The sequence below is a fragment of the Mustelus asterias genome, unplaced genomic scaffold (genome assembly GCF_964213995.1).
Source record: "Mustelus asterias unplaced genomic scaffold, sMusAst1.hap1.1 HAP1_SCAFFOLD_685, whole genome shotgun sequence".
NCBI lineage: Eukaryota > Metazoa > Chordata > Chondrichthyes > Carcharhiniformes > Triakidae > Mustelus > Mustelus asterias.
This window is the reverse complement of record NW_027590634.1, coordinates 55001-80643: the sequence shown is the minus strand read 5'-3', so window position 1 is coordinate 80643 and position 25643 is coordinate 55001. Positions and strand designations below refer to the sequence as shown.

The 25643-nt window shown below is 52.8% G+C and overlaps 1 protein-coding gene across 1 annotated transcript in view; it reads left to right on the top strand.

The window, feature by feature from the left end:
- The window catches only part of LOC144487267 (autophagy-related protein 2 homolog A-like), a 98200-nt gene that overhangs the window by 21531 nt on the left and 51026 nt on the right, over positions 1 to 25643 (top strand). The window contains exons 7-12 of the mRNA XM_078205352.1: positions 2251 to 2433; positions 3860 to 3956; positions 11575 to 11736; positions 12876 to 13027; positions 14581 to 14665; positions 19896 to 20175. Coding sequence (XP_078061478.1) covers positions 2251 to 2433; positions 3860 to 3956; positions 11575 to 11736; positions 12876 to 13027; positions 14581 to 14665; positions 19896 to 20175 — 959 coding nt within the window. The remainder of the gene's footprint in view (positions 1 to 2250; positions 2434 to 3859; positions 3957 to 11574; positions 11737 to 12875; positions 13028 to 14580; positions 14666 to 19895; positions 20176 to 25643) is intronic.

The following is a 25643-nucleotide window of genomic DNA, read 5'->3' as shown; positions in this document are numbered from 1 at the left end:
TAAATTGTCTCTTCGTGTCCAACGATGTGTAGGTTAGATGGATTGGCCATGCTAAATTGTCTCTTCGTGTCCAACGATGTGTAGGTTAGATGGATTGGCCATGCTAAATTGTCTCTTCGTGTCCAACGATGTGCAGGTCAGGTGGATTGGCCATGCTAAATTGTCTCTTCGTGTCCAACGATGTACAGGTTAGGTGGATTGGCCATGCTAAATTGCCCCTTAGTGTCCAAAGATGTACAGGTTAGGTGGATTGGCCATGCTAAATTGTCCCTTAGTGTCCAAAGATGTGCAGGTCAGGTGGATTGGCCATGCTAAATTGTCTCTTTGTGTCCAACGATGTACAGGTTAGGTGGATTGGCCATGCTAAATTGCCCCTTAGTGTCCAAAGATGTACAGGTTAGGTGGATTGGCCATGCTAAATTGCCCCTTAGTGTCCAAAGATGTACAGGTTAGGTGGATTGGCCATGCTAAATTGTCCCTTAGCGTCCAAAGATGTGCAGGTTAGGTGGGTTGGCCATGCTAAATTGTCCCTTAGCGTCCAAAGATGTGCAGGTTAGGTGGGTTGGCCAAGCTAAATTGTCCCTTTGTGTCAGGGGGACGAGCAACCTCGATAGGCCAGATGGCCTCCTCCTGCACTGCAGGGATTCTATGATTCCCGAAGATTATTTGTGCCTGCACGATGCCAGGTACGTCAGCCTGAAGCCCCAGGGATTGGCCGAATGAAATCGGTTTCGTTGCAATAGGAAGAATACATGTTGTGTTCAGCCAGTGCGCTACCTGCGACTCCGAAAGCGAAATATCCACTGTTAGGTGCGATCCCCTGAGTGGGCATGACTGACTGAACATTCCCGAGTCTGCTTGTCTGCAATCTTTACCCGGTCTGCCCTACGTGTGACTCCAGACCCGCGCACACAGCTGTTGCAAAGTGATGCCCCCTCTGAGAACTCGGACCGAAACTTCCAAAGAGGAATACCTCATCTTATAATCTGTAAAAAGTGTGTGAGAAGCGGTGTGACCTGCTCTTCAGCAACCCCTAGTGGTTAAACACAAAATAAATCCCTGACACACGCTCTCAAATCAGCACCTAACAATTTATTTATCTAACTAACTGCACAAATTAACTAAAGTATTAACTTCCCGAATAAAACAAAGATTCTCGATTCTAATGGCATGCTGTTCCAATGAAAACAATTCCCACTCATTACCAAAAATAGAATTTAGCCACACTCAAAAATTACAACCAGGTTTTGTGTCTTCCGGGATATCCTGGGTTTCTCTGTTGATCCTTCTCATGCTGATTTGCATGGCCAATCCCCCTAACCTGCACATCTTTGGGCACTAAGGGGCAATTTAGCATGGCCAATCCACCTAACCTGCACATCTTTGGACACCAAGGGGCAATTTAGCATGGCCAATCCCCCTAACCTGCACATCTTTGGACACCAAGGGGCAATTTAGCATGGCCAATCCCCCTAACCTGCACATCTTTGGACGCTAAGGGGCAATTTAACATGGCCAATCCACCTAATCTACACATCTTTGGACACTAAGGTTCCTTGGTACCTTTGCTATCTGGATGGAGCTTTCTCTAAGACATAGATGAAGCTATGAGAGCCAGCGATTCTCTCTCTCTCTGTCTCTTTAGAGAGAGATGAGAGCTGTTAACTCTGGCAGTTGCCCTCTCCCCTTTTTGTCCCACTGCCCCCCCTTCTTTTATACCTGTGATGACATATCAACATTTCCCACAATAGGATTGGTCCTCGGTTGTCAAAACCGTCAGATTTAAATTTAATAGGTTCTTGGTATCTAAGTACCTGATTCAAATTGATTGGCTAAATTCAAAATCCTGTTGTCTTGGTAACGCTGCTGCTTGGCCTTTCGAAACAAATGTTTCAGTTTGGGCACTCTGTGTACTTGTAATTTAACTCTCCAAGCAGAGAAAAAGCACCACCTTTTCACAGGGTCACACAATGCTCCCCCCCCCACCCCACCCCACCACCCGCCCCAGCATTTTACAATATTATAAAGACCAATCTACAATTACTCTATCCCACTTCGCAACACAGCAATGTGGTTGACCCTTAACGGCCCCCCTCTGAAATGTGCCAAGGAGGCAATTAGGGATGCCCAGTCACTCCCACCCCCCCAAATATGTCCCTTGAGAGATGGATTCCGTGGGACGAGATTGTTTTCAACGAGGTCGTTCCCTTAAAAATGTGTTTTTTCTTTCCGTATCTCTTGCCTCCATAGCAAGCGGGACCGTCCGGTTCATCCACTGGGGATTCGCAAACCTCCCCCGAAGCGGGCAGCGGGACGGCAGAGGGAGGAAGCACCCCCCCCTCCTCCTCGTCACTGATACAGATCGGCAGTTGCACGGGGTGCATGGAGATGACCATGAAACTCAAACAGAACGACGCACTTCCTGGACCGAAGGTTATTGTTGAGGGATTCGGCGGGGGGACGCGGTTGAGGGGCAAATTGCAGCTTCAAGAGATTGGAGTGGGTGCTGGTGTTGCGATGCGGTGGGGGAAACACACTATTAGCATTGTGCCCACTTTCCCCACAATTTGCTGGGTTTCTTTATTCATCCATGGGACATGGGCGTCGCCAACATTTATTGCCCATCCCTAGTTGCCCTTGGAGGGCAACTGAGAGTCAACCACATTGCTGTGGCTCTGGAGTCACGTGTACACAAGGACTAGGAGCAGGAGTCGGCCATCTGGCCCCTCGAGCCTGCTCCGCCATTCAATAAGATCATGGCTGATCTTTTTGTGGACTCAGCTCCCCTTACCCGCCCGCTCACCATAACCCTTAATTCCTTTACTGTTCAAAAATCTATCTATCCTTGCCTCAAAAACATTCAATGAGGTCGCCTCAACTGCTTCACTGGGCAGGGAATTCCACAGATTCACAACCCTTTGTGTGAAGAAGTTCCTCCTCAACTCAGTCCTAAATCTACTCCCCCTTATTTTGAGGCCTTGCCCCCTAGTTTGAGTTCCACCCGTCAGTGGAAACAACTTCCCTTTATAATCTTATATGTTTCTATAAGATCTCCCCTCATTCTTCTGAATTACAATGAGTATATGTGTAGGCCAGACCAGGTAAGGATGGCAGATTTCCTTCCCTAAAAGTCATTAGTGAACCCAGATAGGTTTTTCCGGCAATCGACAATGGGTCATCAGTCGATTCTTAATTCCAGATATTCTTTATTGAATTCAAATTCCACCATCTGCTGTGGCGGGATTCGAACCCGGGTCCCCCAGAACATTAGCTGAGTTTCTGGGTTAATAGTCTTTGTAATAATACGACTAGGCCCATCGCCTACCCTTCTTAGAAATAAAAGAGATTGCCACTTTGCATTTCACCATCGGGGAGGCGATGGCCTAGCGGTATTATCGCTCGACTATTAATCCAGAAACTCAGCTAATGTTCTGGGGGACCCGGGTTCGAATCCCGCAGATGGTGGAATTTGAATTCAATAAAACAAATCTGGAATTAAGAATCTCCTGATGACCCATTGTGGGAAAAACCCATCTGGTTCCCTTTAGGGAAGGAAATCTGCCGTCCTTACCCTGGTCTGGCCTACATGTGACTCCAGAGCCACAGCCAATGTGGTTGACTCTCAACTGCCCTCCAAGGGGCAACTAGGGATGGGCAATAAATGCTGGGCCCAGCCAGCGACGCCCATGTCCCATGGATGAATAAAAAAAAAACCTCAGGACGGTTCTGTAACTGTGACAGGAATTGCAGGGTGTGGGAGTAGGAAGTGAGGCTGATTTTGTTTTTCCCTCGGAGCATTGAAGAAAGGTTTCTGCTCCTTTGTGTGTGTCTGGTGCTGACGGCTATGTTTCTCCGTCAGTTGGAATTAGACGGGAAGATGGGATCGCTGCACATGTTCCTGAACCCGCAACAGATCTCCAACCTGACCGATCTACTCAGCACCCTTCATCTGTCAGGTGAGCATCTCGCAGGGAACTGGGGTTTGAGAGTCGGCAGTGACTGACATGGTAATGCTGCCCATAAAAATACTTGGTACCCAGGTTGACCCGCTAGTGGGTGGGTCGCCTCCGAGTTGCCAGGGTGCATGGTGACAGTTTGGGGGGCTTGTGTGGCATTCCCACTCAGACCCTGTGAGCCATTCCTGGCACTGGCCAAACACACATCCTTGGGCATCCTGCAGTAATCGGAGACTTTTGGGGAATAGTTCCTGTAAATTTTTCATCCACTACACTGTTCCCCATCGAACACACCCAGGACAGGGACAGCACGGGGTTAGATACAGAGTAAAGCTCCCTCTACACTGTCCCCCATCAAACACTCCCAGGACAGGTACAGCACAGGGTTAGATACAGAGTAAAGCTCCCTCTACACTGTCCCCCATCAAACACTCTCAGGCCAGGTACAGCACGGGGTTAGATACGGAGTAAAGCTCCCTCTACACTGTCCCCATCAAACACTCCCAGGACAGGTACAGCACGGGGTTAGATACAGAGTAAAGCTCCCTCGACACTGTCCCCCATCAAACACTCCCAGGACAGGTACAGCATGGGGTGAGATACAGAGTAAAGCTCCCTCTACACAGTCCCCATCAAACACTCCCAGGACAGGTACAACACGGGGTTAGATACAGAGTAAAGCTCCCTCTACACTGTCCCCATCAAACACTCCCAGGACAGGTACAACACGGGGTTAGATGCAGATTAAAGCTCCCTCTACACTGTCCCCCATCAAACATTCCCAGGACAGGTACAGCATGGGGTCAGATACAGAGTAAAGCTCCCTCTACACTGTCCCCATCAAACACTCCCAGGACAGGTACAGCACGGGGTTAGATGCAGATTAAAGCTCCCTCTACACTGTCCCCCATCAAACACTCCCAGGACAGGTACAGCACGGGGTTAGATACAGAGTAAAGCTCCCTCTACACTGTCCCCATCAAACATTCCCAGGACAGGTACAGCACGGGTTAGATACAGAGTAAAGCTCCCTCTACACTGTCCCCCATCAAATACTCCCAGGACAGGTACAGCACGGGGTTAGATACAGAGTAAAGCTCCATCTACACTGTCCCCCATCAAACACTCCCAGGACAGGTACAACACGGGGTTAGATGCAGATTAAAGCTCCCTCTACACTGTCCCCCATCAAACATTCCGAGGACAGGTACAGCATGGGGTCAGATACAGAGTAAAGCTCCCTCTACACTGTCCCCATCAAACACTCCCAGCTCAGGTACAGCACGGAGTTAGATACAGAGTAAAGCTCCCTCTACACTGTCCCCCATCAAACACTCCCAGGACAGGTACAGCACGGGGTTAGATACAGAGTAAAGCTCCCTCTACACTGTCCCCCATCAAACACTCCCAGGACAGGTACAGCACGGGGTTAGATACAGAGTAAAGCTCCCTCTACACTGTCCCCCATCAAACACTCACAGGACAGGGACAGCACGGGCTTAGATACAGAGTAAAGCTCCCTCTACACTGTCCCCATCAAACACTCCCAGGACAGGTACAGCACGGGGTTAGATGCAGATTAAAGCTCCCTCTACACTGTCCCCCATCAAACACTCCCAGGACAGGTACAGCACGGGGTTAGATACAGAGTAAAGCTCCCTCTACACTGTCCCCATCAAACATTCCCAGGACAGGTACAGCACGGGGTTAGATACAGAGTAAAGCTCCCTCTACACTGTCCCGCATCAAACATTCCCAGGACAGGCACAGCACGGAGTTAGATACAGAGTAAAGCTCCCTCTACACTGTCCCCATCAAACACTCCCAGGACAGGTACAGTACGGGGTTAGATACAGAGTAAAGCTCCCTCTACACTGTCCCCATCAAACACTCCCAGGACTGATACAACACGGGATTAGATGCAGATTAAAGCTCCCTCTACACTGTCCCCCATCAAACACTCCCAGGACAGGTACAGCACGGGGTTAGATACAGAGTAAAGCTCCCTCTATCTTGGAAGAATGTGAGTTGCATTGCTGGTTTGCCTTTCCTATTTTGTACATGAGTTAACGTGTGGTTCCTGAGTGGAATTGGTCTGTGAGTGCTAAGTTAAGGGACAGTTTTGTTCACATTGGACCTGTATGATTAGCCAGAGAATCATTGAACGGAGGTGGAGGCCATTTGGCCCATCGAGCCTGCACCGACAACAATCCCACCCAGGCCCTATCCCTGTCACACCCACGTTTTTATTCCACTGGTCCCGTGACACTAAGGGGCAATTTAGCATGGCCAATCCACCTAACCTGGACATCTTTGGAGTGTGGGAGGAAACCGGAGCACCCGGAGGATACCCACGCAGTCACAGCGAGAACGTGTAGACTCCACACAGACAGTCCATAAGACAGAGGAGCAGAACTAGGCTATTCGGCCCATCGAGTCTGCTCCGCCATTCAATCATGGCTAATATGGTTCTCATCCCCATTCTCCCACCATCTCCCCCTAACCCTTGATCCCCTTATTGATCAAGAACCTATCTATCTCTGCCTTAAAGACACTCAACCACCCGTCTCGACAGTGGCAATTAATTCCACAGATTCACCACTCTCTGGCTGAAGAAATTCCTCCTCATCTCAGTTTTAAAGGAGCGTCCCTTCACTCTGAGGTTGTGCCCTCGAGTTCCAGTCTCTCCCACTAGTGGAAACACCCTCTCCAAGTCCACTCTATCCAGGTCTCTCAGTATCCTGTAAGTTTCGATTAGATCCCCCCCCCTCATCATTCTAAACTGCATCGAGTACAGACCCAGATTCCTCAACCGTTCCTCATCTGACAAACCCTTCATTCCTGGGATCCTTCTTGTGAACCTTCTCTGGACCTCCTCCAAGGCCGGCACATCCTTCCTTGGGGCCCAGAACTGCTCACAGTATTCCTGCGGTAAAGTGCACGCAGATGTAGTCACCCGAGGCCGGAATTGAACCCGGGTCCCTGGTGGTGTGAGGGGGCAACAGCGCTAACCACTGTGACACCGGGAAGGGTCAGCCGGTGAGAAGGACACGGGGAATCTGGTATCTGACCCAGTGCTCAAATCGTCCAGTTTTTAATTCAGTTCTGAGGAAACTTGGCACACCTCCTCTTGGATGCCCTTTGCGATCTGGTCCCCGTCACGTCCTGCTGGTTAACGAACTCTCCTGAGCCTGGGTCCCGCAGACACTCCCGAGCGTTCAGGATCTTGGTATCGGGTGCAAGGCTCCTCCATCTTGCTGGGCCACTCCCTTCTCCGACCGCCCCTGTCTCTACGCACCTCCCTTCAGACACCTTCCCGAAGATTTGTCTTGCCGCTCCCTGATTTCTCCCCCCTTCTCTCCAACCCCTTCCTGTGCCAGGTGTTGATGGGCTATTTAACTGTGACAGGGTGGCGATGGCCGAGTGGTATTATCGCAAGACTATTAATTCAGAAACTCAGCTGATGTTCTGGGGGACCCGGGTTCGAATCCCGCCCACGGCAGATGGTGGAATTTGAATTCAATAAAAAATATCTGGAATTAAGAATCTACTGATGACCCATTGTGGGAAAAACCCATCTGGGTTTTTGGGCGGCACGGTGGCACAGTGGTTAGCACTGCTGCTTCACAGCTCCAGCGACCTGGGTTCGATTCCCGGCTCGGGTCACTGTCTGTGTGGAGTTTGCACATTCTCCTCGTGTCTGCGTGGGTTTCCTCCGGGTGCTCCGGTTTCCTCCCGCAGTCCAAAGATGTGCGGGTTAGGTTGATTGGCCATGCTAAAAATTGCCCTTTAGTCTCCTGAGATGCGTAGGTTAGAGGGATTAGCGGGTAAAATATGTAGGGATATGGGGGTAGGGCCTGGGTGGGATTGTGGTCGGTGCTGACTCGATGGGCCGAATGGCCTCTTCCTGCACTGCAGGGTTTCTATGATTCTCAGGAATCGCCTCCGAACCCAATTCCCGGCACCCACACCTGTGTGCACCTGATCGTAGGAGGGTGGCTGCCAGGAGCAGGAACCCCAGGGTTAGCACTGCTGCCTCACAGCGCCAGGGACCCGGGTTCGATTCCCGGCTCGGGTCACTGTCTGTGTGGAGTCTGCACGTTCTCCCCCGTGTCTGCGTGGGTTTCCTCCGGGTGCTCCGGTTTCCTCCCACAGTCCGAAACATTGAGCCTCTCAGTTGCAGTCCAGTAATAAAAGATGATGCAAGTCCAGCTTCTTCACAACCTTACTTCATTCCCTTTTACAACTCCACATACACACAAAGAACAGTACAGCACAGGAAACAGGCCCTTCGGCCCTCCAAGCCTGTGCCGCTCCTTGGTCCAACTAGACCATTCGTTTGTATCCCTCCATTCCCAGGCTGCTCATGTGACTATCCAGGTGAGTCTTAAACGATGTCAGCGTGCCTGCCTCCACCACCCTACTTGGCAGCGCATTCCAGGCCCCCACCACCCTCTGTGTAAAAAACATCCCTCTAATATCTGAGTTATACTTCGCCCCTCTCACCTTGAGCCCGTGACCCCTCGTGATCGTCACCTCCGACCTGGGAAAAAGCTTCCCACTGTTCACCCTATCTATACCCTTCACAATCTTGTACACCTCTATTAGGTCTCCCCTCATTCTCCGTCTTTCCAAGGAGAACAACCCCAGTTTACCCAATCTCTCCACACAGCCAACACCCAGTGCCACCTGTAACCCCGTTATAAATCCCGGTGAGTACTATTAAACAATTAACGTACAAATTCGGTTTAAATTGGAAGGTTGCAGTTAACCCATTCCTAACAGAAAAGACGTGCTGGTTAGGGTGCATTGGCCGTGCTAAATTCTCCCTCAGTGTAACCCGAACAGGCACTGGAGTGTGGCAACTAGGGGATTTTCACAGTAACTTCATTGCAGTGTTAATGTAAGCCTACTCGTGACACTAATAAATAAACTTTAAGCTTTTCTTTCTGGCTGATTGGTGAAAATAGATTCTTAAAGTTTATAAATTGCCCCGGACTCCCTGAAGCACTTTACAGCTGTTGCTGTTTTTTTTTAAAGTTTATTTATTAGTGTCACTGACATTAACACCGCAATGAAGTTACTGTGAAAATCCCCCAGTCGCCACACTCCGGCGCCTGTTCGGGTAACACTGAGGGAGAATTTAGCACCTAACCTGCACATCTTTCAGACTGTGGGAGGAAACCGGAGCACCTGGAGGAAACCCACGCAGATACGGGGAGAATGTGCAGACTTCACACAGACAGTGACCCAAATTGGGAATCCTACCCGGGTCCCTGATGCTGTGAGGCAGCAGTGCTAACCCACTGTGCCACCGTGCCGCCCAGCCTTTTAAGTTTATTAATGTCACAAGTGGGCTTACATTAACACGGCAATGGAGTTACTGTGAAAATCCCCCTAGTCGCCACACTCCTGTTCGGGTAACATTGAGGGAGAATTTAGCACCTAACCAGCACGTCTTTCGGACTGTGGGAGGAAACCGGAGCACCCGGAGGAAACCCACGCTGATATTGGGGGAGGAGGGGGGAACGTGCAGACTCCGCACGGACAGTGACCCAAGCCGTCCACTCGAAGAGGCAGAGGGCACCTCTGACAGTGCAGTACTCCCTCTGCACTGCAGTGGGAAGAGCTGGCCTGGATCATGAGGTTCAACTTCCCGGAACGGAGCTTAGTCCCACCACCCCCTGTCTGAGGCAAGCTGAGATAAGCAAAATTGGGAACTGAGCCCCCCCCCCCTCCTCCGCTTCCCTCTCGCTCTGCCTCGCTGTCCCGGAGTTGTCTGGATGGCGAGCCCAGTACCAATATCCTCCCTCGGCAACGGAGGGACTGTCAGATTTGGTTTGATTTGAGTTATTATTGTCACATGTACTGGGACACAGTGAAAAGTATTGTTTCTTGCGTGCTATACAGACAAAGCATACCGTTCATAGAGAAGGAAAAGAGAGGGTGCAGAATGTAGTGTTACAGTCATAGCTAGGGTGTAAAGAAAGATCAACTTAATATAAGGTAGGTACATTCCATTGAGACATAGATAGGATGCAGAACTGGGCCGAAAAATGGCAAATGGAGTTTAACCCTGATAAATGTGAGGTGATTCATTTTGGTAGGACAAATTTCAATGTGTATTACAGGGTCAAAGGTAGGGTTCTGAAGACTGTGGAGGAACAGAGAGATCTTGGGTTCCATATCCACAGATCTCTGAAGGTTGCCACTCAAGTGGATAGAGCTGTGAAGAAGGCCTATAGTGTGTTAGCTTTTATTGATGTGGAGATGCCGGCGTTGGACTGGGGTAAGCACAGTAAGAAGTCTCACAACACCAGGTTAAAGTCCAACAGGTTTATTTGGTAGCAAATAGTATTTGCTACCAAATAAACCTGTTGGACTTTAACCTGGTGTTGTGAGACTTCTTACTTAGCTTTTATTAACAGGGGGTTGGAGTTTAAGAGCCGTGGGGTTATGCTGCAACTGTACAGGACCTTGGTGAGACCACATTTGGAATATTGTGTGCAGTTCTGGTCACCTCACTATAAGAAGGATGTGGAAGCACTGGAAAGAGTGCAGAGGAGTTTTACCAGGATGCTGCCTGGTTTGGAGGGTAGGTCTTATGAGGAAAGGTTGAGGGAGCTGGGCCTTTTCTCTTTAGAATGGAGGAGGTTGAGAGGCAACTTAATAGAGGTTTATAAGATGATGAGGGGGATAGATAGAGTGGACGTTCAGAGACTATTTCCTCAGGTGGATGTAGCTGTTACTAGGGGGCATAACTATAAGGTTCGTGGTGGAAGATATAGGAGGGATGTACGAGGTAGGTTCTTTACTCAGAGAGTGATTGGGGTGTGGAATGGACTGCCTGCTGTGATAGTGGAGTCGGACACTTTCAAGCGGCTATTGGATAGGCACATGGAGCACACCAGAATGATAGGGAGTGGGATAGCTTGATCTTGGTCTCGGAAAAGGTTCGGCACAACATCGTGGGCCGAAGGGCCTGTACTGTGCTGTACTGTTCTATGTTCTATTCAAAAGTCTGACAGCAGCAGGGAAGAAGCTGTTCTTGAGTCGGTCGGTACGTGTCTTCAGACTTTTGTGTCTTTTTCCCGACGGAAGAAGGTGGAAGAGAGAATGTCCGGGCTGTGTGGGGGTCCTTGATTATGCCGGCTGCTTTTCCCGAGGCAGTGGGAAGTGTAGACAGATCAATGGATGGGAGGCTGGTTTGCGTGATGGACTGGGCTACATTCACGACCTTTTGTAGTTTTTTGAGTTCTTGGGCAGAGCAGGAGCCATACCAAGCTGTGATACATCCGGAAAGGATGCTTTCTATGGTGCATCTGTAAAAGTTGGTGAGAGTCGTAGCTGACATACCAAATTTCCTTAGTCTTCTGAGAAAGTAGAGGCGTTGGTGGGGCTTTCTTAACTATAGTGTCGGCGTGGGGGGGTCCAGGAGAGGTTGTTGGTGATCTGGACACCTAAAAACCTGAAGCTCTCGATCATTTCCACTTCGTCCCTGTTGATGTAGACAGGGGCATGTTCTCCTTTACACTTCCTGAAGTTGATGACTATCTCCTCCTAACCATGTGGGTGTGTTATTTCCTCCTCTTTGTCCCCTCTACTCGTTCCGAGGCAGAAGTGAACGGGCTGAAGGAGAAACTGAGCAAGAGTCGGCCACTGGACCCCGAGGACTTCAAACTGATCGAACAGGACCTCAATAAGCAGCTTCACTCAGGCCAGAGCCTGGGGCACCCCAAGGGCGAAGACCTGGACTCGTTTGCAGGCACGGAGACCGGGGGTAAGGGGCTCACCTTGGTTCCCGTACTGTTCGGGATCGTCGGAACAACCGAACCCGCAGCGGAGGCAGGCCATTCGGCCCCTCCAGCCTGCTCCGCCATCCAATACTATCATGGCTGATCTGATTGTAACCCAGGCCGGAATCTTATCACCCTTCACACTGGCGGGAGTTTGCACGTTCTCCCTGTGTCTGCGTGGGTTTCCTCCGGGTGCTCCGGTTTCCTCCCATAGTCCAAAGATGTGTAGGTTAGGTGGATTGGCCATGCTAAATTGCCCCTTAGTGTCCAAAGCTGTGTGGGTTAGGTGGATTGGCCGTGCTAAATTGCCCCTTAGTGTCCAAAGATGTGCAGGTTAGGTGGATTGGCCGTGCTAAATTGCCCCTTAGTGTCCAAAGATGTGCAGGTTAGGTGGATTGGCCATGCTAAATTGCCCCTTAGTGTCCAAAGGTGTGCAGAGTATGTGGATTGGCCATGCTAAATTGTCCCTTAGTGTCCAAAGATGTGCAGGTTAGGGGGATTGGCCATGCTAAATTGCCCCTTAGTGTCAAGGGGATTAGGGGGGTAAATATGTGAGGTTATGGACTGAGTGGGATTGTGGACGGTGCAGACTCGATGGGCCAAATGGTCTCCTCCTGCACTGTAGGGATTCTCTCAGAGGGTGGTGAGTATCTGGAACCTTCTTCCTCAAAAGGCGGCGGGAGCATGGACTTTGAATATTGTTGAGGAGGAGGTGGATAGATTCTTGATTAACAAAGCAGTGGATTCGCACTGCTGCCTCACAGCGCCAGGGACCCGGGTTCGATTCCCGGCTTGGGTGACTGTCTGTATGGAGTGGGAGGGGGCGGGAGGAAAGGTTATCGGGGGTCGGGCGGGGCGGGGGGGCGGTTAGGCAGAGCATGTGGGATTGTGTTTCCAATCAGATCAGCCATGATCTCATTGAATGGGGGAGCAGGTTGGAGGGGCAGAGTGGCCTTGCTGCTAATTGATGTGTGTGTGGTTCTTTCAACCCGCTGTTTTGGTTGGGGAATGGGGTGTGGGGTTTCCTGTGCTCTGGCGAGTGGCGGTAGCTGGGGCAGGAGGTGCCTGAGCCCGCGATCCTAACCCCCCTTGCCGTTAATGTTCTCCCTGTTCCTGCTGCCAGTGCCCTCGGAGATGTTTTACTCCATGGCCCCGATGACCAGCAGCGTGGCGTCCGTGCAGTCGGTGAGCGAGCTTTCAGACGTGGACCTGGAGAGCTCGATACGCAGTGACTACAGCAGCTGCCCGAACCAGCCCCCTTCGCTGGGAGCAGGCGTGAGTAACACTGGCCGGGACGTTCGTTAGTTTATTCATTAGTGTCACAAGTCAGCTTACATTAACACCGCAATGAAGTTACTGTGCAAATCCCCTAGTCGCCACACTCCAGCGCCTGTTCGGGTACACCTGAGTGAGCATTTAGCATCTAACCTGCACGTCTTTGGACACTAAGGGGCAATTTAGCATGGCCAATCCACCTAACCTGCACATCTTTGGACACTAAGGGGCAATTTAGCATGGCCAATCCACCCAACCTACACATCTTTGGACACTAAGGGACACTTTAGCATGGCCAATCCACCTAACCTGCACATCTTTGGACACTAAGGGGCAATTTAGCATGGCCAATCCACCTAACCTGCACATCTTTGGACACTAAGGGACACTTTAGCATGGCCAATCCACCTAACCTGCACATCTTTGGACACTAAGGGGCAATTTAGCATGGCCAATCCACCGAACCTGCACATCTTTGGACACTAAGGGACACTTTAGCATGGCCAATCCACCTAACCCACACATCTTTGGACACTAAGGGGCAATTTAGCATGGCCAATCCACCCAACCCACACATCTTTGGACACTAAGGGGCAATTTAGCATGGCCAATCCACCTAACCCACACATCTTTGGACACTAAGGGGCAATTTAGCATGGCCAATCCACCTAACCTACACATCTTTGGATACCAAGGGGCAATTTAGCATGGCCAATCCACCTAACCCACACATCTTTGGACACTAAGGGGCAATTTAGCATGGCCAATCCACCTAACCTACACATCTTTGGATACTAAGGGGCAATTTAGCATGGCCAATTCACCCAACCGACACATCTTTGGATACTAAGGGGCAATTTAGCATGGCCAATCCACCTAACCTACACATCTTTGGATACTAAGGGGCAATTTACCACGACCAATCCACCTAACCTGCACATCTTTGGACACTAAGGGGTAATTTAGCATGGCCAGTCCACCTAACCTGCACATCTTTGGAGTGTGGGAGGAAACCGGAGCACCCGGGGGAAACCCACGCAGACACGGGGAGAACGTGCAAACTCCACACAGACAGTGACCCAAGGCCGGGAATCGAACCCGGGTCCCTGGCGCTGTGAGGCAGCAGTGTCACCTTGCCGCTCTTTAAATAGTAAATGCAAATGTGGATCTGCAACCTTGGCGACTGAGAGGCCCTCCTTCATCTCAGTGCGCCGCAAGGTTGAAATCGGCCTTCTTCGCTCACTGTGACACCATGAATAAGATTAAATACCATCCTAAATTGTCCCTTAGTGTCCAAAGATGTGCAGGTTAGGTGGATTGGCCATGCTAAATTGCCCCTTAGTGTCCAAAGATGTGCAGGTTAGGTGGATTGGGCCGTGGTGAATGTGTGGAGTTACAGGGATAGGGTGGGGGAGAGGGCCTGGGTAAGATAGTCTGTTGGTGGAGATTCGATGGACTGAATGGCCTCTTCTGTGCAGTGGGGCTTCTACAGTTCTAACAAAGGCTCCTCGAGCTGATCAGATGTTTCATGTTTCTGTTTGAATGCCCTGCAGATGCTGCTAAACAGTCCACATCGCTATGGGAGCTCTGTGTTCCCCAGCACTCTCCCCAGTTTACAGTCCGTCAATCGACAGCAAGGTCAGTAACAACGAAGCTCACAGCACACTCTGACAGTGGCCTTTCCTCAGGCTGTCTCTGCTGGACGGGGAAATAACCATCCTCCCTTACACTGTGGGGGGACTATGGGGAGAGAGTGGGGCAGTGGGATTAGTTTGGGGATTGATACAGGGCTATGGGGAGAGAGCGGGGCAGTGGGATTAGTTTGGGGATTGATACAGGGCTATGGGGAGAGAGCGGGGCAGTGGGATTAGTTTGGGGATTGATACAGGGCTATGGGGAGAGAGCGGGGCAGTGGGATTAGTTTGGGGATTGATACAGGGCTATGGGGAGAGAGCGGGGCAGTGGGATTAGTTTGGGGATTGATACAGGGCTATGGGGAGAGAGCGGGGCAGTGGGATTAGTTTGGGGATTGATACAGGGCTATGGGGAGAGAGTGGGGCAGTGGGATTAGTTTGGGGATTGATAGAGGGCTATGGGGAGAGAGCGGGGCAGTGGGATTAGTTTGGAGATTGATACAGGGCGATGGGGAGAGAGCGGGGCAGTGGGATTAGTTTGGGGATTGATACAGGCTATGGGGAGAGAGCGGAGCAGTGGGATTAGTTTGGGGATTGATACAGGGCGATGGGGAGAGAGCGGGGCAGTGGGATTAGATTGGGGATTGATACAGGGCTATGGGGAGAGAGTGGGGTGGTGGGATTAGTTTGGGGGTTGATACAGGGCTATGGGGAGAGAGCGGGGCAGTGGGATTAGTTTGGGGGTTGATACAGGGCTATGGGGAGAGAGTGGGGCAGTGGGATTGGTTTGGGGATTGATACAGGGCTATGGGGAGAGAGCGGGGCAGTGGGATTAGTTTGGGGATTGATACAGGGCTATGGGGAGAGAGCGGGGCAGTGGGATTAGTTTGGGGATTGATACAGGGCTATGGGGAGAGAGCGGGGCAGTGGGATTAGTTTGGGGATTGATACAGGGCTATGGGGAGAGAGTGGGGCAGTGGGATTAGTTTGGGGATTGATACAGGGCTATGGGGAGAGAGCGGGGCAGTGGTATTAGTTTGGGGATTGATACAGGGCTATGGGGAGAGAGTGGGGCAGTGGGATTAGTTTGGGGATTGATACAGGGCTATGGGGAGAGAGCGGGGCAGTGGGATTAGTTTGGTGATTGATACAGGGCGATGGGGAGAGAGCGGGGCAGTGGGATTAGTTTGGGGATTGATACAGGGCTATGGGGAGAGAGCGGAGCAGTGGGATTAGTTTGAGGATTGATACAGAGCGATGGGGAGAGAGCGGGGCAGTGGGATTAGATTGGGGATTGATGCAGGGCTATGGGGAGAGAGCGGGGCAGTGGGATTAGTTTGGAGATTGATACAGGGCGATGGGGAGAGAGCGGGGCAGTGGGATTAGATTGGGGATTGATACAGGGCTAGGGGGAGAGAGTGGGGCGGTGGGATTAGTTTGGGGGTTGATACAGGGCTATGGGGAGAGAGCGGGGCAGTGGGATTAGTTTGGGGGTTGATACAGGGCTATGGGGAGAGAGTGGGGCAGTGGGATTGGTTTGGGGATTGATACAGGGCTATGGGGAGAGAGCGGGGCAGTGGGATTAGTTTGGAGATTGATACAGGGCGATGGGGAGAGAGCGGGGCAGTGGGATTAGTTTGGGGATTGATACAGGGGTATGAGGAGAGAGTGGGGCAGTGGGATTAGTTTGGGGATTGATAGAGGGCTATGGGGAGAGAGCGGGGCAGTGGGATTAGTTTGGAGATTGATACAGGGGTATGAGGAGAGAGTGGGGCAGTGGGATTAGTTTGGGGATTGATAGAGGGCTATGGGGAGAGAGCGGGGCAGTGGGATTAGTTTGGGGATTGATACAGGGCTATGGGGAGAGAGCGGGGCAGTGGGATTAGTTTGGAGATTGATACAGGGCTATAGGAAGAGAGCGGGGCAGTGGGATTAGTTTGGGGATTGATACAGGGCTATGAGGAGAGAGTGGGGCAGTGGGATTAGTTTGGAGATTGATACAGGGGTATGAGGAGAGAGTGGGGCAGTGGGATTAGTTTGGGGATTGATACAGGGGTATGAGGAGAGAGTGGGGCAGTGGGATTAGTTTGGGGATTGATAGAGGGCTATGGGGAGAGAGCGGGGCAGTGGGATTAGTTTGGGGATTGATACAGGGCAATGGGGGGAGAGCGGGGCAGTGGGAGAAGTTTGGGGATTGATACAGGGCTATGGGGAGAGAGCGGGACAGTGTGATTAGTTTGGGGATTGTTAGAGGGCTATGGGGAGAGAGCGGGACAGTGGGATTAGTTTGAGGATTGATAGAGGGCTATGGGGAGAGAGTGGGACAGTGGGATTAGTTTGAGGATTGATACAGGGCTATGGGGAGAGAGCAGGGCAGTGGGATTAGTTTGAGGATTGATACAGGGCTATGGGGAGAAAGCGGGGCAGTGGCATTAGTTTGGGGATTGATAGAGGGCTATGGGGAGAGAGCGGGGCAGTGGGATTAGTTTGAGGATTGATACAGGGCTATGGGGAGAGAGCGGGGCAGTGGGATTAGTTTGGGGCTTGATAGAGGGCTATGGGGAGAGAGCGGGGCAGTGGGATTAGTTTGAGGATTGATAGAGGGCTATGGGGAGAGAGCAGGGCAGTGGGATTAGTTTGGGGATTGATAGAGGGCTATGGGGAGAGAGTGGGGCAGTGGGATTAGTTTGGGGATTGATACAGGGCAATGGGGGGAGAGCGGGGCAGTGGGAGAAGTTTGGGGATTGATACAGGGCGATGGGGAGAGAGCGGGGCAGTGGGATTAGTTTGGGGATTGATACAGGGCTATGGGGAGAGAGCGGAGCAGTGGGATTAGTTTGGGGATTGATACAGAGCGATGGGGAGAGAGCGGGGCAGTGGGATTAGATTGGGGATTGATGCAGGGCTATGGGGAGAGAGCGGGGCAGTGGGATTAGTTTGGAGATTGATACAGGGCGATGGGGAGAGAGCGGGGCAGTGGGATTAGATTGGGGATTGATACAGGGCTAGGGGGAGAGAGTGGGGCGGTGGGATTAGTTTGGGGGTTGATACAGGGCTATGGGGAGAGAGCGGGGCAGTGGGATTAGTTTGGGGGTTGATACAGGGCTATGGGGAGAGAGTGGGGCAGTGGGATTGGTTTGGGGATTGATACAGGGCTATGGGGAGAGAGCGGGGCAGTGGGATTAGTTTGGAGATTGATACAGGGCGATGGGGAGAGAGCGGGGCAGTGGGATTAGTTTGGGGATTGATACAGGGGTATGAGGAGAGAGTGGGGCAGTGGGATTAGTTTGGGGATTGATAGAGGGCTATGGGGAGAGAGCGGGGCAGTGGGATTAGTTTGGAGATTGATACAGGGGTATGAGGAGAGAGTGGGGCAGTGGGATTAGTTTGGGGATTGATAGAGGGCTATGGGGAGAGAGCGGGGCAGTGGGATTAGTTTGGGGATTGATACAGGGCTATGGGGAGAGAGCGGGGCAGTGGGATTAGTTTGGAGATTGATACAGGGCTATAGGAAGAGAGCGGGGCAGTGGGATTAGTTTGGGGATTGATACAGGGCTATGAGGAGAGAGTGGGGCAGTGGGATTAGTTTGGAGATTGATACAGGGGTATGAGGAGAGAGTGGGGCAGTGGGATTAGTTTGGGGATTGATACAGGGGTATGAGGAGAGAGTGGGGCAGTGGGATTAGTTTGGGGATTGATAGAGGGCTATGGGGAGAGAGCGGGGCAGTGGGATTAGTTTGGGGATTGATACAGGGCAATGGGGGGAGAGCGGGGCAGTGGGAGAAGTTTGGGGATTGATACAGGGCTATGGGGAGAGAGCGGGACAGTGTGATTAGTTTGGGGATTGTTAGAGGGCTATGGGGAGAGAGCGGGACAGTGGGATTAGTTTGAGGATTGATAGAGGGCTATGGGGAGAGAGTGGGACAGTGGGATTAGTTTGAGGATTGATACAGGGCTATGGGGAGAGAGCAGGGCAGTGGGATTAGTTTGAGGATTGATACAGGGCTATGGGGAGAAAGCGGGGCAGTGGCATTAGTTTGGGGATTGATAGAGGGCTATGGGGAGAGAGCGGGGCAGTGGGATTAGTTTGAGGATTGATACAGGGCTATGGGGAGAGAGCGGGGCAGTGGGATTAGTTTGGGGATTGATAGAGGGCTATGGGGAGAGAGCGGGGCAGTGGGATTAGTTTGAGGATTGATAGAGGGCTATGGGGAGAGAGCAGGGCAGTGGGATTAGTTTGGGGATTGATAGAGGGCTATGGGGAGAGAGTGGGGCAGTGGGATTAGTTTGGGGATTGATACAGGGCAATGGGGGGAGAGCGGGGCAGTGGGAGAAGTTTGGGGATTGATACAGGGCTATGGGGAGAGAGCGGGGCAGTGGGATTAGTTTGGGGATTGTTAGAGGGCTATGGGGAGAGAGCGGGGCAGTGGGATTAGTTTGGGGATTGATACAGGGCTATGGGGAGAGAGCGGGGCAGTGGTATTAGTTTGGGGATTGATACAGGGCTATGGGGGGAGAGCGGGGCAGTGGGATTAGTTTGGGGATTGATACAGGGCTATGGGGGGAGAGTGGGGCAGTGGGAATAGTTTAGGGATTGATACAGGGCTATGGGGAGAGAGCGGGGCAGTGGAATTAGTTTGGGGATGATACAGGGCTATGGGGAGAGAGTGGGGCAGTGGAATTAGTTTGGGGATGATACAGGGCAATGGGGGGAGAGCGGGGCAGTGGGATTAGTTTGGGGATTGATACAGGGCTATGGGGAGAGAGCGTGGCAGTGGGATTAGTTTGGGGATTGATACAGGGCTATGGGGGGAGAGCGGGGCAGTGGGTTTAGTTTGGGGATTGATACAGGGCTATGGGGGGAGAGCGGGCAGTGGGTTGGGTTGGCGCAGTGACTGCCATGGGCTGAAACCTGTGTGGTTTGATATTGAATGGAATGTTTTGGTGAATGGATATATTTTGTGGGGGTGGGTTTGTGTTGTGTCTGGAGAGCAGCAAAAGGTGGACAAGCGGCGGAGGCTCACTGGTGAGGAAACGGGTTTATGTTCCTGGGAAATATCCTTCCTCCTCCGATGTTGAAGAGGGAATCGAGTGCAGCGTTGCAGGGAGGAGGGACTGAGGGAGAGGCTGAGCGAGGGGGGAGGGTCGTGTGCCTCACTGGGACGTCCCGGTCGGATGAACGGGTGTTTGGGAGAGTGCGCGACTGTCTAACTCTGTTGACGATTGTCCGCCAGGTAAATCGCCCGCGTCGCCCTCGCTGGACAGTGTGAAGGCCGAGCTGCTCTTGAAGCTGACCATCGGAGGGTTAACCGCCACCCTGCTGCACTTGGACCCCCTGCTGGGCCAGACCCCCGACGTGCTGGAGGCCCCCTCGGGAGCGGGCAGCCTATCCCAGCGCGCCGCCCGCCACTACTTCACAGAGCTGGGCTACTTCAGGGACAGCATCTTCGGGGGCCGCAGCTTTGACCACCTGAGGAGCCAGTTTGAGAGGGCTTGCCCCCTGAACAACCTGAGGTACGTGGCGGGCAGTCTTGTGAATAAGTCCGGGGGTTCCCCACAGGTCGAGAGAAGGACCACTTTCACCAGAATCTCGACGCTTTAAACGTCTCCAATGACTCTGCTGGAACTGTGTACGAATAATCCCACCCTCCCCCTCACTGCCCGCACCCTTTAATATCCCACCCAGTCTAATCCCACCCTCCCGCTCACTCCCCGCACCCTTTAATATCCCACCCAGTCTAATCCCACCCTCCCGCTCACTCCCAGCACCCTTTAATATCCCACCCAGTCTATTCCCACCCTCCCGCTCACTCCCCGCACCCTTTAATATCCCACCCAGTCTAATCCCACCCTCCCGCTCACTCCCCGCACCCTTTAATATCCCACCCAGTCTAATCCCACTCTCCCCCTCACTCCCCGCACCCTTTAATATCCCACCCAGTCTAATCCCACTCTCCCCCTCGCTCCCCACTCCCTTTAATATCCCACCGAGTCTAATCCCACCCTCCCGCTCACTCCCCGCACCCTTTAATATCCCACCCAGTCTAACCCCACTCTCCCCCTCACTCCCCGCACCCTTTAATATCCCACCCAGTCCAATCCCACCCTCCCACTCACTCCCCGCACCCTTTAATATCCCACCCAGTCTAATCCCACCTCTCACTCCCCACACCCTTTAATATCCCACCCAGTCTAATCCCACCCCTCACTCCCCACACCCTTTAATATCCCACCCAGTCTAATCCCACCCCTCACTCCCCACACCCTTTAATATCCCACCCAGTCTAATCCCACCCCTCACTCCCCACACCCTTTAATATCCCACCCAGTCTAATACCACTCTCCCCCTCACTCCCCGCACCCTTTAATATCCCACCCAGTCTAATCCCACTCTCCCTCTCACTCCCCGCACCCTTTAATATCCCACCCAGTCTAATCCCACTCTCCCGCTCACTCCCCGCACCCTTTAATATCCCACCCAGTCTAACCCCACTCTCCCGCTCACTCCCCGCACCCTTTAATATCCCACCCAGTCTAACCCCACTCTCCCGCTCACTCCCCGCACCCTTTAATATCCCACCCAGTCTAACCCCACTCTCCCCCTCACTCCCCGCACCCTTTAATATCCCACCCAGTCTAATCCCCCCCTCCCCCTCACTCCCCGCACCCTTTAATATCCCACCCAGTCTAATCCCACTCTCCCCCTCACTCCCCGCACCCTTTAATATCCCACCCAGTCTAATCCCGCTCACTCCCCGCACACTTTAATATCAACCCAGTCTAATCCCACCCTCCCCCTCACTCCCCGCACCCTTTAATATCCCACCCAGTCTAATCCCGCTCACTCCCCGCACCCTTTAATATCAACCCAGTCTAATCCCACCCTCCCCCTCACTCCCCGCACCCTTTAATATCCCACCCAGTCTAATCCCACCCTCCCGCTCACTCCCCGCACCCTTTAATATCCCACCCAGTCTAATCCCGCTCACTCCCCGCACCCTTTAATATCCCACCCAGTCTAATCACACTCTCCCCCTCACTCCCCGCACCCTTTAATATCCCACCCAGTCTAATCCCACCCTCCCGCTCACTCCCCGCACCCTTTAATATCCCACCCAGTCTAATCCCGCTCACTCCCCGCACCTTTTAATATCAACCCAGTCTAATCCCACTCTCCCCCTCACTCCCCACACCCTTTAATATCCCACCCAGTCTAATCCCGCTCACTCCCTGCACCCTTTAATATCCCACCCAGTCTAATCCCACTCTCCCCCTCACTCCCCGCACCCTTTAATATCCCACCCAGTCTAATCCCGCTCACTCCCCGCACCCTTTAATATCCCACCCAGTCTAATCCCACCCCTCACTCCCCGCACCCTTTAATATCCCACCCAGTCTAACCCCACTCTCCCGCTCACTCCCCGCACCCTTTAATATCCCACCCAGTCTAATCCCACCCTCCCCCTCACTGCCCGCACCCTTTAATATCCCACCCAGTCTAATCCCACCCTCCCCCTCACTCCCCGCACCCTTTAATATCCCACCCAGTCTAATCCCACTCTCCCCCTCACTCCCCGCACCCTTCAATTACCCACCCAGTCTAATCCCACTCTCCCTCTCACTCCCCACACCCTTTAATATCCCACCCAGTCTAATCCCACTCTCCCCCTCACTCCCCGTACCCTTTAATATCCCACCCAGTCTAATCCCACCCCTCACTCTCCGCACCCTTTAATATCCCACCCAGTCTAATCCCACCTTCCCGCTCACTCCCCGCACCCTTTAATATCCCACCCAGTCTAATCCCACTCTCCCCCTCACACCTCGCACCCTTTAATATCCCACCCAGTCTAATCCCACTCTCCCCCTCACTCCCCGCACCCTTTAATATCCCACCCAGTCTAATCCCACCCTCCCGCTCACTCCCCGCACCCTTTAATATCCCACCCAGTCTAATCCCACTCTCCCGCTCACTCCCCGCACCCTTTAATATCCCACCCAGTCTAATACCACTCTCCCGCTCACTCCCCGCACCCTTTAATATCCCACCCAGTCTAATCCCACTCTCCCCCTCACTGCCCACACCCTTTAATATCCCACCCAGTCTAATCCCACTCCCCCTCACTCCCCGCACCCTTTAATATCCCACCCAGTCTAATCCCACTCTCCCCCTCACTCCCCGCACCCTTTAATATCCCACCCAGTCTAATCCCACTCTCCCCCCTCACTCCCCGCACCCTTTAATATCCCACCCAGTCTAATCCCACTCTCCCCCTCACTCCCCGCACCCTTTAATATCCCACCCAGTCTAATCCCACTCTCTCCCTCACTCCCCGCACCCTTTAATATCCCACCCAGTCTAATCCCACTCTCCCCCTCACTCCCCGCACCCTTTAATATCCCACCCAGTCTAATCCCACCCTCCCCCTCACTCCCCGCACCCTTTAATATCCCACCCAGTCTAATCCCACTCTCCCCCTCACTCCCCGCACCCTTTAAAATCCCACCCAGTCTAATCCCACCCCTCACTCCCCACGCCCTTTAATATCCCACCCAGTCTAATCCCACCCCTCACTCCCCACACCCTTTAATATCCCACCCAGTCTAATCCCACTCTCCCCCTCACCCACCGCACCCTTTAATATCCCACCCAGTCTAATCCCACCCCTCACTCCCCACACCCTTCAATATCCCACCCAGTCTAATCCCACTCTCCCCCTTACTCCCCGCACCCTTTAATATCCCACCCAGTCTAATCCCACTCTCCCCGCACCCTTTAATATCCCACCCAGTCTAATACCACTCTCCCCGCACCCTTTAATATCCCACCCAGTCTAATCGCACCCCTCACTCCCCACACCCTTCAATATCCCACCCAGTCTAATCCCACTCTCCCCCTTACTCCCCGCACCCTTTAATATCCCACCCAGTCTAATCCCACTCTCCCCGCACCCTTTAATATCCCACCCAGTCTAATCCCACTCTCCCCGCACCCTTTAATATCCCACCCAGTCTAATCCCACCCCTCACTCCCCACACCCTTCAATATCCCACCCAGTCTAATCCCACTCTCCCCCTCACTCCCCGCACCCTTTAATATCCCACCCAGTCTAATCCCACTCTCCCTGCACCCTTTAATATCCCACCCAGTCTAATCCCACCCCTCACTACCCGCACCCTTCAATATCCCACCCAGTCTAATCCCACTCTCCCCGCACCCTTTAATATCCCACCCAGTCTAATCCCACTCTCCCCGCACCCTTTAATGTCCCACCCAGTCTAATCCCACCCCACACTCCCCACACCCTTTAATATCCCACCCAGTCTAATCCCACCCCTCACTCCCCGCACCCTTTAATATCCCACCCAGTCTAATCCCACCCCTCACTCCCCGCACCCTTTAATATCCCACCCAGTCTAATCCCACCCCTCACTCCCCACACCCTTTAATATCCCACCCAGTCTAATCCCACCCCTCACTCCCCACACCCTTTAATATCCAACCCAGTCTAATCCCACTCTGCCCCTCACCCACCGCACCCTTTAATATCCCACCCAGTCTAATCCCACTCTCCCCGCACCCTTTAATATCCCACCCAGTCTAATCCCACCCCTCACTCCCCACACCCTTCAATATCCCACCCAGTCTAATCCCACTCTCCCCCTCACTCCCCACACCCTTTAATATCCCACCCAGTCTAATCCCACCCCTCACTCCCCACACCCTTCAATATCCCACCCAGTCTAATCCCACTCTCCCCCCTCACTCCCCGCACCCTTTAATATCCCACCCAGTCTAATCCCACTCTCCCCCTCACTCCCCGCACCCTTTAATATCCCACCCAGTCTAATCCCACTCTCTCCCTCACTCCCCGCACCCTTTAATATCCCACCCAGTCTAATCCCACTCTCCCCCTCACTCCCCGCACCCTTTAATATCCCACCCAGTCTAATCCCACCCTCCCCCTCACTCCCCGCACCCTTTAATATCCCACCCAGTCTAATCCCACTCTCCCCGCACCCTTTAATGTCCCACCCAGTCTAATCCCACCCCTCACTCCCCACACCCTTTAATATCCCACCCAGTCTAATCCCACCCCTCACTCCCCGCACCCTTTAATATCCCACCCAGTCTAATCCCACCCCTCACTCCCCGCACCCTTTAATATCCCACCCAGTCTAATCCCACCCCTCACTCCCCACACCCTTTAATATCCCACCCAGTCTAATCCCACCCCTCACTCCCCACACCCTTTAATATCCAACCCAGTCTAATCCCACTCTGCCCCTCACCCACCGCACCCTTTAATATCCCACCCAGTCTAATCCCACTCTCCCCGCACCCTTTAATATCCCACCCAGTCTAATCCCACCCCTCACTCCCCACACCCTTCAATATCCCACCCAGTCTAATCCCACTCTCCCCCTCACTCCCCACACCCTTTAATATCCCACCCAGTCTAATCCCACCCCTCACTCCCCACACCCTTCAATATCCCACCCAGTCTAATCCCACTCTCCCCCCTCACTCCCCGCACCCTTTAATATCCCACCCAGTCTAATCCCACTCTCCCCCTCACTCCCCGCACCCTTTAATATCCCACCCAGTCTAATCCCACTCTCTCCCTCACTCCCCGCACCCTTTAATATCCCACCCAGTCTAATCCCACTCTCCCCCTCACTCCCCGCTCCCTTTAATATCCCACCCAGTCTAATCCCACCCTCCCCCTCACTCCCCGCACCCTTTAATATCCCACCCAGTCTAATCCCACTCTCCCCCTCACTCCCCGCACCCTTTAAAATCCCACCCAGTCTAATCCCACCCCTCACTCCCCACACCCTTTAATATCCCACCCAGTCTAATCCCACCCCTCACTCCCCACACCCTTTAATATCCCACCCAGTCTAATCCCACTCTCCCCCTCACCCACCGCACCCTTTAATATCCCACCCAGTCTAATCCCACCCCTCACTCCCCACAC